The following is a 12,673-nucleotide window of genomic DNA, read 5'->3' as shown; positions in this document are numbered from 1 at the left end:
AGATAAAAAAAAATATATATTCTTGCTATTTTCTTTATCTCTACTGATGTTGCAACAGCTTAAATTAAAGCTTCTATTAAGAGTAATAAATTAATCTATTCCAAAGCTTTGTGGTTAGATGGCAGGCAGGCATGGTAGTGCTTCTGCATTGCCCCTGGGCTGATGGACCTCACTGGGGAGGAAGCACAGGGACCCCTTTTGGGCATCTGGCTGTGGCGCCGGTATTTCAGCACCCAGGAGTGGCTCTGCTCACCCCAGCTGAACACAAAATAGTCAGGGGAAAGAGGTAGGCGCCTGCAGACGACCTCTTAGAGAATGTATGTTAAACAATAATTAAATTTGCCCTACATAGGCACTCAGCTTTCCATCAGGGGAGCCTAGGGAGCTCATGTTATGTATTCAAATTAAGTAATGTGGATATTTCTGTAGCTTTGAAATGAAAGCCCAGTGAAAATTTGTTTTCTAAGAGCTAAACCCAATTTTGCACATCAGTAGCAAAACTCATACTATGGCTGTAGCTTGGACCAGACTTTACCTTAGGAAAGAGGGAAGCCAAACATAACCAAAGCAATTGCAGACTCAGAAATGAATTAAATTATTATTTCTCACATTAAAAAAAATCAACAAAGATCCGGTAAGTGGGATTTTGCTCTCAGTCTTTTATCCTGCATGCAGAGCCTTTGTGTTTGATTGCATTAGACGTCAGATTACTGGGCAGTCTGCAGTCAGCCCAGCAGGCATAGAATCTGAATCTGAGGAGTTTGGGTCCATTCAAATTGTGTTGCTTGGGACCATCATTAATTATGTTTGCAAGAGCAATTACTGACAGTAGTATAAACAGAATAAGCACCGGCTGTCATTAAAGTCATAACTCAGGAAATCTTTTTCTCAGGTTGTATACTTCAGTGGCGCAAGTAATTGCATATTAACTAGTACTATTTGTCATTTAGTATGTAGGACAGGACCAGAAGATATACTAATGCCTGATGTCTTTTCTTTCAGGATGATTTTCTGTATAGCGTCTCCGTTTTAAGTGGCATCCTTTGCACTGTTTTGGCAGTAATCAAATTTATGCTGGGAAAGGTCCTTACAAGCAGAGCGCTGATAACTGACGGTGAGTGCAGAGATGATCCTGTTGCACTTACAGATTCCCCCAGGGAATGCTGTAGACACGGGGGATACTAGTGACCCCCCGCACAAGGGCAACTCTGGAAGAGTATTAAAATGAGAAAGCCACTGGGGAAAAAAAAAAAAAAAAAAAAAAAAAAAAAAAACCAAACCAGAACAATCTGTGGTACCACTGGAATCTTACGTAAAGACATAGCTGAAATGGGTTTGTCTGATGGAAGTCAAACAGTTAATGGATAGATAGTAAGCAATAATATATAGAGAGCATATTATTAATTAGGTGTGTGTCAGAGGTTAGATTGCAGCGTGGGGCTACGACACCAATTTATATAGCTTTGGTGAAGTCACATCCATCCTTGCTGCCTACACCTGGTGAACAAACTCACGCCTACAGTGCGTATGTAGCAGAAAAACGCCTTCCTGCCTTCAGCAGCAATCAGCCTTCATGCACACTGCCCCTGTAGATGTAATTTGCCACCCTGGTTCTTTACCTGCTACTTGCTCTGTAGAGCCTGTAAGGTATCACATGGAAAACAATGCCTTTGGCTATTGTCCCACCCCCTGCCAGTTTGTCACGAGGTGAAACTCAGACACTGCTGGGAAGACCTCACTGCTACTGGCCTGTTGGTGCAGCTTTGTAGTGCCCAACTGTTGCTGTTTTGACAGCAGCAGCCTGAAATGCTCCATAAGGATACACAGTAGTGTTAGTGATTCAGGGATCGTAAGATATAAATTGTTTTCCTCCGCTAAGATTTCACTTTAAGGAAACTCAATTTTGAGTTTTTTCTGTGGATACATATAATTGCTTTAGTATGAGTAATTTAAATCTACTTAATTTTTTTTTTGTGATGTGGGATAACGCGAGTATTTATAATTTATGTTGTCCTGCTTATATAAATACTTTGTGAGTACCTATATTATAAATACAAAAGAAGCAAAAAAAAAAAAAATCAAAACAGCAGTGCAGGGGGGTAGGAGCAAGTTACTGCCTCCCTGCATGTGTAATTCTCTCCCAATAGACTGTGTTGTTCAGTGATCCTATTCCTTACTACAGACCCCCTTTTTGTTTGAAACAAAAAGATTAGCAACCTGCAAAAAGGATTATGGAAAGGATCCTGGGAACTAGACCAGTGAGTCTGGCTTCCTTTGCTGTCAGAGTTTAAGTGAGATGTGTTGACTGTTTTAGAACTATTTCTAAGCAGGCAAATGACTAACCCTCCCTTTAAAAAAGGTGCCCTGTTTTTTAAACAATCAACTTTTTTTTCAGACAAAACATTAGCTGAAAAACTCCTGTATAACTTTAGCTCTGAATTGGTCTCCTGTATAACACAGAAATCACTTTGCCCATAATTACATCCTTGTGCTAATTATATTGTTTCTGAGCTGGAGCATGCTCATCCTTTGATTAAAAAATTAGGGAATGAAGTATACAATTGAATCATTCTGCTTTTTATCTCCATTTTCTTCTTTCTACAACTATTTTAGAAAATGTAGGAGGCTGATCTTACCATGTGTAGTTAGATATCTTCTTTCACGAAAAATATTTACATGTATACTTGGTTTATTAACAATCAGGAGGAGACAGTGTGATTCAGTGTCTGAGACAGATTTAACACTCCCTTGCATTTCTTTTATTAGTGTTTTCTGTTTCCTGCTATTTTACCTCCTGTGATCGCTGGCTGTATAGCACAAACTGTTTTGAGTAAGCCAAGCACACATTCTTCTTCCTGAAAAACAGGTTTATTTCCAAAGCTTTAGATTCTCTGTCATACATGTTAACCTCTATTGAGGATATATATTCTTAGAAAAAAAAATGTTTTAGAATAGGGCTTTACAAGATTAGCTCTTTAAAGCCTTAATATTTTAGTCCTGATAAGGCAAAATGTTATTTGTACAGTTTGTGTATAGCAAAAGTTCATGGCCTTTTGGATAATTACTGCAGCCCTTTCCTATCTTGAATTTTGTACCATCTCAAAGGACAAGTGCAGAAATGAGACAGACAGGCAGCGTCACCCAATTTTCCTGTAGGTTTTAGATACCCATTTCCCTCCCAGATTTAGCCACCTGTTGTGTCCTGTGCTAGTAAGCTTTATGCACAGAACGTGGGACTCATACCTGCAGCCTGATTTCCTGCCGCCCCAGCAAAGAAAGGTTTGACTGAATGACAGTCAGGAAGAGAGGACAATTTCCTTTGTAAGTAGCTTTTAGATCATTTGGAACCATCAGCCAATAATAGCAAGAAAATATCTTACTATTTCCTGCCTTTTGCATATCATGTTGATGGGATCTGACTTAAGCTGGAGCAGGGGAAGTAACGCTAGTTTAAATATATAGTTAATTTATACTTAATATATTTACACACACCATATTTCATTGACAAGTATAAGCAGTACAAGTTATATTGCTTGGGAATAAAAAAGATAAGGATCTCATTCGAGTGCTTTGTGTCAATATTGGTTTAGCTAGACTGGTATAATTAATTCAGTAATCAAGCACTTACGTGCAAGTTTCGAGATTCCTATTGCAGAATGCACTACCACAGTTGGAAAACAAACAAACAAACAAAAAACACAGCCCCAAACCCTTTTCTCACAGGTCAGGGAGCCTGAAACCTTTCTCTCCCCATTCTGTCACAGACTTGCTAGGTAACACGTGCTTTTCCATGCCAGGGTTTCCTTTGCACTTAAATACCCTTGACAGGAATCTGGTGCATCTTAAAATATGGATGGATTACACAAGTATGTCAGCTATAGAAGGTCAAGTCTTAGCTACATCTTTCAGAAAAAAATTAACACAACTTAGGTAGGGATGGGATATGGGACAAAGGAGACATTCAGGAGTAAGTGCCATGCATGTGGTTCTTGGCAGACATGGAGAACTGGAAAAAAATGGGTAAGTAGTATAAGCAGCAGCTGACTGGAGTTGACTCATGACACAACATAGACTATTGCAAGTTAGTTTTTTTCATTTGTCATCAAGGTATCTAGCATTTGGAACCCAACAAAGAACGAAAAGTTTGGGACCGACTAAATCAAGACACAGTATGGGGAAATTAACGTAAAATATTTTAAATCAGAACTGACAAGTGACAGAGGTCTTACAAAACACTGGTCAGACACCAAATATTCGAAGTTTGGTGTGTAGAAATGCCCAGGTCACCTCGTGCATGGGTCCTCGCCCTATCTGGTGGTACCACTACAACCACGGCTTTTCTCCCTACAGGTGACCTTGTCTCCTTATGTGAGGTTGTTGAGATTTGATTCTCTCTTTTTCTCCCTTCCTGTCTAGGTTTCAACTCTCTTGTAGGTGGAATAATGGGATTTTCCATCCTTCTTAGCGCAGAAGTTTTTAAACACAATTCTTCTGTCTGGTTTCTGGATGGCAGTATAGGAGTTTTAATTGGACTAACAATATTTGCCTATGGGATCAAGTGAGTATCTCCTGCTAGTAGGTATTTCACTATATACTGCAGGTGGGCTGTCTTTTTAATGGAAAAAGCTATAGCTCTTAAATGTCAACGTAATTCCTGTAAAATCTGTCACTGGATTTTGTTAGACTAGCTGCCAATTTTGAAGCACAGGGCAGGAAAAAGGACAAAAGGCTGTCTGTCTGTCTGTCTCTCTTCAGTAGGAAGGAAGAGAACCTAAAGAGAAACTGGAATAATTTTTGGGAGACTTTTCTATACCTGAATTTAGAGATTTGGCCTTGAAATATTAAAAAAACAAAACAAAACAAAAAAATCATTGGTAAGATCACTCTATGCTACTCTTACAGACACTTCTAAGCACTATTTTTTCCAGAGAAACCATAGCTTTAAGGTAAGATGTCTAAGCTTAAAGAATGATCTTACCTCTGATTTGTTTCTTAGTCTGACCCTGTAGCAACTTCTGAACTGAAGGTTAGCCAGTTGTATTTCGAATAATATTGTTTCCACTAAATTGTAAGATGATTTCTTGATTCGTGACATCAGAAATGAAGTAAGATCAAGTGAAGCTCTGCCACATGCTCCTTTACTGCCACAATTTCCCTTGACAGCATGGAATCTAAGGGTTTTGTGTTTCATCTCCTCTCTTTCCGCCATAAGACAAAGGGGGAGATGCAGCAACCTATTTAATTGGAGTCACCACTGTTGAGAACTAGCCCTAGGCTGCAGTAAGCCCTCTGGAAGCTGTGTGCTTTTTTTCCCCTTAAACTTGGAAAAAGTTAATTAACATTTTAATGGGAAATACCAATCTTGGAAAAGCACTATAATTGCTGTTACTTCAATTGCAAAGCTAGCTATTCTGGAAAACTGCAGTGGCAAATCAGTACCAAAATATTTAAATGTACCAAACAGCGTTGGAAACCTTTCGTACATACAGCCTCTGAAATTCATGCTACATCCGTGCCATCGTTCTGCCCGACAGTCAGCTCAGCCATTGTGTCACCAAGACACAGTAAGGGATAATGAAGTAAACAAAGGATAAAACTGAATTCTGTTTTAGCAGCTGACCTGGTTTTTCCAGTTGCTGAAACTGCTGCAGTTCTGTGTGGTTAGAGACCTCCTTACAGCAGCCGTGTGGCAATCAGGTGGCTACAACATGCCTTCTTCCACTAACGCCCCATCTTCCCTAGCCAGAAGTGACTGCTGCTGTGCATTTCAGTTTCCAAATGCAGCTGTGTGTCCAAGCTTTCTAAAGTCGACACCATCTCCATAAAGTTTTAGACTCCCTTTTGGGCAGAATCAGTTTTGGGGTGGAATTAATTCTGATCAGGAGAAAGCAAGATAAGGGTTACTACGTGTGAGTTCTCTTTTATTTATAAAATAAAATTGTGTTTATAATTAAATAAAGCCCCCCAGTTCTAGGGCCTTCCTTTGTGTCTCTACATAACTGCTCCTGTGCTCTCCCCTGCAGGCTGCTCATTGACATGGTACCCCGCGTAAGGCAAACGCGCCACTACGAAATGTTTGAGTGAAGATCACACCCTCTTCTTTGTAAGGACTGTAGACCTACAGCATCATGCATTTTGGCAAGTGGTGCCAATGGTATTTTATTAACTATGCGGTTTGTTTCCCGTGGTCTGTTTTTGTTAAAGTTTGTTTTAATGGGAAATCTCTCTGTAAAACCGGCATATGTGCACACTGCTTGCAATTCAGCGAAACAGCAGCATTTTTCTGTCAAGTATGCTATCGATTCCTGTGAAAATAGAAAACATGCAGTTTGCAGTTTTAACCCAGCTGCCATGTTGTATATTCTAGAGTGAAAGTGTTCTTAATGATGTGATAAACCTGTGGGTAAAGAAGTGCCAGTTTCAGATCCTGTTTTTTTCCCCCAGCCTGTATTTTCCTCCACATGTGCTGTAACAGAAGTGCAAGCCTTGCTAACCTCTTTGGCTAACAGAGTACCCCGTGTAGAGAGTGGACACCAAGAGCTGTGTTGCTTCAAACACTTAAGTAGCTACTTCTTCCACCCCTTTTTAAATAGACCACAGAAAGAGCAGTTGCAAACCTTTCTGTGAGCAGAGAGGTACTTCATTTTAATCCTAAACTAACTGAAACTCTCCCTCCTCAATTTAAATTCTATTTCTTCCTAACAAGACACCATCCATTGCTTTGCATGGACCAAACAAGCACACGCAGTATTACTGTACAGACCAAAGCCAAAAAGTCCTGCAAGGAAGAGGAGCTGCTTGAGGAATGGGATTCTCATCTTCTATTGTACTTTGCACAGGTGTGTCAGCGTGTGTGACTTTGTGGTTGCTCTGTAGTCTGACAATGACACAGCAGTGGCTCAACCTGGTGGTGAGATAGAGATCTATTTATTAGACTTAGATTGTTCCGTAAAGTGTTGCTCACCTTCCATCACACGTCTTATGTATTACTTAATAGCAGGTTAAATTATCAAAGAATCTTGATGTATAGTCAATAAAACTGGTATCTATTTTATACAGTACCTGAAAGTAACATTTGAAAACTATTTCCAGAATGTATCATAGAGCAAAGTCTTCCTGTATAGCAGCCTATTAAACTGGATTCTCTGGCTATATCCATTTTCTCTTTATTTTATATATTTCAGGTTGGCTTTCACAACACAGAGACAGTATTGTTGCTTCTGTTTATCAAAGGTGGATAAAAAATAGCAGACAGTCCACTGTAGAGGTTGAAATAGGACTACGGTAAGTAGCCAAGTAGCTAGAAATTCCCATTTCTAGCTACTCTACAATAGGTTATGTAAATGACAGTAGACCTACAATTAGTAGTTTAGTGTCTGTTTAGTGACTGAAGTAAAGTGGGGACTCTGTTTACTGGCACCTTGTGTTATCTAAAACCATATTTCCCATCATATGTCACTTAGCAAGTCCTTAGCCAGGTTCTCAAGGATCTTTATTAAAAGCAAACACCAAATGATACGTGTAGGGAGAGACCCCCGAGGTTTCACTGACCTGACAGTGCCTACATAAGGTGTGCAGCGCTGGGAAGGTGACCCTCCCTCCCTTTTGAAACACAACAGAAAATGCTTTACTGCAAAATGAATTTTGTTCTGCTGCTATAGCTGGTTTACATGTATCTTGGATCGATCAAGTTTGTATAAATGCTTGTAAACAAACTTTATACTATTGTTAGTATCAGTATCCTGGTGCTGCTTATGCCCGGCTGTCACTGGGTGATGTTAGACGACATCACGTGTCACTCAGTGTAAGCGGGAAGTACAACACTTGACAGGACAGAGGAGGTCCTTTATAAATGCATTCAGCAAGAGCTCCAGAAGGACCTACTGTAGAGGATTTGTCACTGTACAAAAGGTGGACTTCTACATGGCACATACCAAAGGCCTTTCTTCATGCACAAGGTCCTAATTTGTTATGCTTTTGCTTAGTCCTGATGCTTTCCCATTGTGTTTCTTCTCTAACTCCAAGTTGCCTGAAGAGAGCCATGAAACGGGTACTTCCCTGCTGATGAACTTGCTTGTGTCAAGCATCTTCAGCATCAGTATCATAGACCCATAGCCTGAACATACCTGTATTACGTTTCGTGTTTTTTTTTTTTTTTTTTTTTTTTGTTCTATCTGCGCTGTTTACCCTTTTCCACCTCTCCAGGGGCTTTGTTACTTCTCCAGTCCCACTGGAGACTAGAACGACACTTGGGAACTACTAACAGTGCTGCCCCACAGGGCTGTGCACTACAGCAGCAGGTTTCTAGCAGAGCCCGGCACCAGCTGCTTCAGAAGAGAAGCAAGAAGGTAAAATTGGTTGTGGCAAGATACTTAACTCCTCATATAAGCTTGGCAACATGGTCCTAGACCACTGAAAGCATGTAGGACATTCAAACCAGTGTCCAGCACAAATGTTAATGAAGCCTATTAAAATGCTGAGCACAGGACGATGCAGCTGTGTTCCTGCATGAAGCAAAGGTAAAGGCTGAGTAAATGAAGTTTCACGCCTCTTACTTAGAGGATGTTTTGTAAGTACAGACTCCAGCTACATAGCCTTCGAAAAGGTGAGGTTAAACAACTTCATCTTTTTTCTTACCAGATTAACTTTACCGTGAGGGTGGGCAGACGGTGACACAGGCTTCCTAGTGAGGTTAATGTCCCAACGCAGCCAGTGGTCAGGAGGCATCTGGGTAATGCCCTCAGTAACATGCTTTTGGTGAGAAAGTGGTCAGGCAGTTGGACTCCAGGCTCTTTGAAAGTCCCTTCTAACTATCCTATCCTGTCCTATCCTGTCCTATCCTGTCCTATCCTATCCACAACTGCAGAAACTTTTCAGGTGCTTCAAAGCACTTCTGATATTAGCAGGTAAATACAAGAAAATAACTGAAACACTTGTGTGACTTCAAAGGAAAAAGAGCAGGAAATAACAATACTCAGAGATGAGAACAAATACATGCTGATGAAGCCAGCTAGCGTCAAACCCACTTCTTTTGGTACATTACGTAAGGAACAACAATCACTGCTCCTCCAGTTTACTGAAATGTCCTGACCTAGCTGGGCACCTGAAGGTAACACTTTCTGTATTAGTTTTCTTTAGTAAATGTCTGCACCAGTTGTTTTCTTGCTAATGATATAACAAGTGCTCAGCTGTGCTAACTGAAGGTGGACTTTTCAAAAGCTGAGGTAGCTCAGGATGAATCACCTGGACCTCAGCACTGCCCAACATAGTATTTCACTTGGTGATCACAAGCTGCAGAAGCTTGTCAGCGCTACCAGATACTCTCTGTTGTGCAAAGGACGTGAGGAAGACAGTTGTGTTCAGACAAAACACAGCGCTGGCCAGTACAGGGAGTGCAAACTGATGCTCACTAAAGCCTGCCCAAACTCAGAGCTGCAAATTAATCCCTGAAAGTGACTACGAATCTGAGCAGAGGCTTTGAATTTGGCCGTGTAGTTCAGCAGAGAAGGAAGCTATCAAAAACTCTCACGGCAAGGATTACAGCAGCTGCAGCCTTGAGCCCCAAGCCATGCCTTGCATACGCCAGGTAGGGACGCGGTACATTTTGACTACCTCCCTTGTTAGATAATGGAAATTGATCCCATTCCCTTTGTAGTTACAAGTTACCTTTTTTTTTTTTGGAACTCAGAAATCACCAAGTTAGCATCCTGTACTGATTTAGTCCACTTTCAGCTTTGTAGGGAAGCCATAAATGAGCAAGCTCCTGCTGCAGCCACAGAGGCAAGGAAGCACCGGAGCTGCTGCCCAGAGGTGTCCCCGGGGTGCGTTTCTGCAGCTGCCCCATCCAGGACGTGCAAGTCGGAGAGTGGGTTCGCTGTGCTCGCAGCACCCTTCGTTTCTCAGCACTGCTTCCAGGAGGCTGCTGCTGCTCTGGCGGGAGCCCTGCCACCAAGCGGTGCTGTGACCACACACACACACACACACCAGCCAGCCTGCCACCGTGCTCACCGAGTACCCGTGACTGTGCTGGAGAAGCGCACCGAAACTCGTTCCTGGGGGCCTGGGTCACGCAGCAGGAGCATATTCAAACCATGCAGCAGACAGTCAAGGGACGTCGCCTGCTGTTCCTCCCTCGCTCGGGAGCTGGATGCTGGCCTCTGCCGTTCAGCCACAAGCCGAGCGTTTGAGGAAGCCCTGGGCAGTTCGGGACTCTTACCTGTTTGGTACTGCAGGCTGCCCACTGGGGCCAGCACAGCTGCTGCTCCAGCAGCATGCGAGAGGAGAAGACCCTAACACCACGCGCACACCCAGAAGTGGCACCACCACGACGGAAAGCAGATGCAGAAGGCATTTTATACAAAGCCTTTACAGAAGGGCTACGATGTTTAAAGTCTGATTTACCAGTAACAAGGACACATCCCGTTTTGTCAGCTAATACTCTTGCCACCAACTCTAATATTTTTCAGAACTCACACATCTTAATGACACGGGCCTTACGGGACTGGGCCCCACGGGACCGTCACCCTTCACCTCAGGGCACTGCAAGGAGTAAGGGAGCCATCAAGCAGAATCCGACCCCACAGCACAGTCCTGAGCAAGTCACGTTGCCTCCTGCCTGCTCTGGAGGGGGGAAATCAAAACTGAGAGGGGACTTCTCCGACTGAGTGCTTCAGAGCTCTGCTGCACTGATCACGTGAGCACCAGACATCACCGGCTGGAACAGCAAAGCCTCACACCGTGGGTACAGTTTCTTTAAGAGATGGTGCTACCATTCCAGTGTCTGTGTCCAGCACACTTTGCTTTGAAGGTTCCCTTGTCACAGCTGTGCACAAAGCAACACCTTTGGTCCCCCAGGCCGAGGGCTCTGGTGACGTGACACTTCACACCCGGAGCCTGCTCAGTGCAAACATCCCGAAGTTTTTGGCAACAAAGATTTACTATGAGGAGTTCAGTGAAATACAATCCCCCCAATCAGTACAGTAATAAAATGTGCAAGTCCCGACAAGCACAACCATAAATTAGGAGCATCATTAGGCAGTCAGCTGGCCTGCTGCATGCTGAAGTGGAAAGTAGCAGCGTGAGGAGAGCAGTCACTGCAAATGTTTCCATCTGTGGGCTCTCTACCAGCTGGAGTTTGACTGAAACCAGTCTAAATGTGCAAGAGTTAAAGCACTTAGCATTTAATCTCCCCCACTGATCTTCTTTCCAGTACAGCTGCGCAACACGTGTGGGTTTTATTCCAAGTTCCAGCGCTCATACATTTTTTTCTGTTACGTGACTGCAACACATCTGACTGCCATCTTACAGATGTCTCCTTATAACGTCAAAGCTGAACAACAATTAGGGTCATGAAGCAGGAAAGAAAACATTCTCCAAAATAACCAAAACTAAGTGAGGAGTGTCCTCTGCTAATTGATTCTGATGTTAACAAACATTTGGGAATTGAGGTATGTTGAACAGCAACACAGAACCATTTTTTTTTAAACTATTTTAACCTAAGGTGAAGTAGGCCAAGAAAATGTCCATAGGACGGAGTGGCTGGTGAGCCACTCACCAGCTTCAGATACCTCACCCCACAGAAAGAGTGCTGTAAGGCTGTTTCAGAAGCACAGCTAGCAACCTGCTGCAGAAAACCATCACATTTAGTCACGATGCACTAAGATCCCTCATTCCAGCTCTCAAAAAGATCTGCAGCTGGATATCCAAAACCAAGTCACAAGCCTTCTCCCAGCTTGCAGGCATTTCACGTTCTTGCTTCAGCTTGACATCTTGATTAATGCTATTGATTACTATTGGTGTGTGTCATTAATCAGAATAGGAAAAAAGGGGAAAAAGACAAGCCCAAGGTGATAGTCACAGCTTTCTGTACTATTCTAACTTTCAATTACTCAGTTGTGTGACCAGATTAAGCAGTTGCTTCCCTCCAGTGTAGTTTTAAAAAGTACGAAGCAATTGTCTTACAAATGGATATTCCTATAACATAAAGAGCTCATCTTCCTGGTCTTCATTTTTTACTTCCCCCCCCCCCCCCATTCATTTTACTACCAAATACAATCTGTGCTCCCCTCTTAGACTCTTCTATTAGGCCTGGATGGCTCCACTGAAACCTCTCAATGTTCCCAGCAGAAGCTGACAAGAGATGACCTTTCACTCAGGCTCACCGGGGAGAACAAAAACCGAATTGGACAGAAACAGAATGGATGCAACTGAAATAAACTGACAGTTTAGCATAAGAAACTTCACTTTGTAGACATTTATATTGCATGTCTTTTTTGATATATATCAGCTCATAACCTCCCAGGCGTTTTATTACAGCACCTATCAAGTGCATAGGCTGCATGCCCCAGTCCCTGACGACACAAGTTACGTCTCGTACACAGTCCTGGCACCTCTCAGGAGGTCGCTGCAGCACCCACCAGCTGCTCTCCGCTGCAGCAACTCCAGCCCAGCCATCAGAGCGATGCGAACTGAAGTGATGCAGGTGCCTGGTCTGAAGTTTCCTGCTTGATCGCTTGTTCCATATACAAGCGTTTCTTAAGCAGCGCAAGCTCTTTGCGTTTGAACTTGGATCTTGACAGACAACGCTCCGTAAGGCCATGTTAGCACAACACAGCTTTTATTTTTGAAAGGAATAATGTACTACACAAGTACATACTGCATGTCAGTGTCTCAC

At 42.6% G+C, this 12,673-nt stretch overlaps 1 protein-coding gene across 2 annotated transcripts in view; it reads left to right on the top strand.

Annotated features, from left to right (window-relative positions):
* TMEM163 (transmembrane protein 163) overlaps window positions 1-7,152 on the top strand; it is a 95,309-nt gene extending 88,157 nt beyond the window's left edge. Inside the window, exons 6-8 of one of the 2 annotated variants that reach the window (XM_035556089.1) lie at window positions 1,003-1,114; window positions 4,417-4,558; window positions 6,024-7,152. In XM_035556089.1, coding sequence (XP_035411982.1) covers window positions 1,003-1,114; window positions 4,417-4,558; window positions 6,024-6,084 — 315 coding nt within the window. In that variant the 3' untranslated portion in view covers window positions 6,085-7,152. The remainder of the gene's footprint in view (window positions 1-1,002; window positions 1,115-4,416; window positions 4,559-6,023) is intronic. The other variant, XM_035556090.2, reaches the window with a different exon arrangement.
* Window positions 7,153-12,673: the final 5,521 nt, after the last annotated feature.

Source organism: Cygnus atratus, chromosome 6 (genome assembly GCF_013377495.2).
Source record: "Cygnus atratus isolate AKBS03 ecotype Queensland, Australia chromosome 6, CAtr_DNAZoo_HiC_assembly, whole genome shotgun sequence".
Classification (NCBI taxonomy): Eukaryota; Metazoa; Chordata; class Aves; order Anseriformes; family Anatidae; genus Cygnus; species Cygnus atratus.
This window is presented reverse-complemented; position numbering and strand designations above follow the sequence as displayed.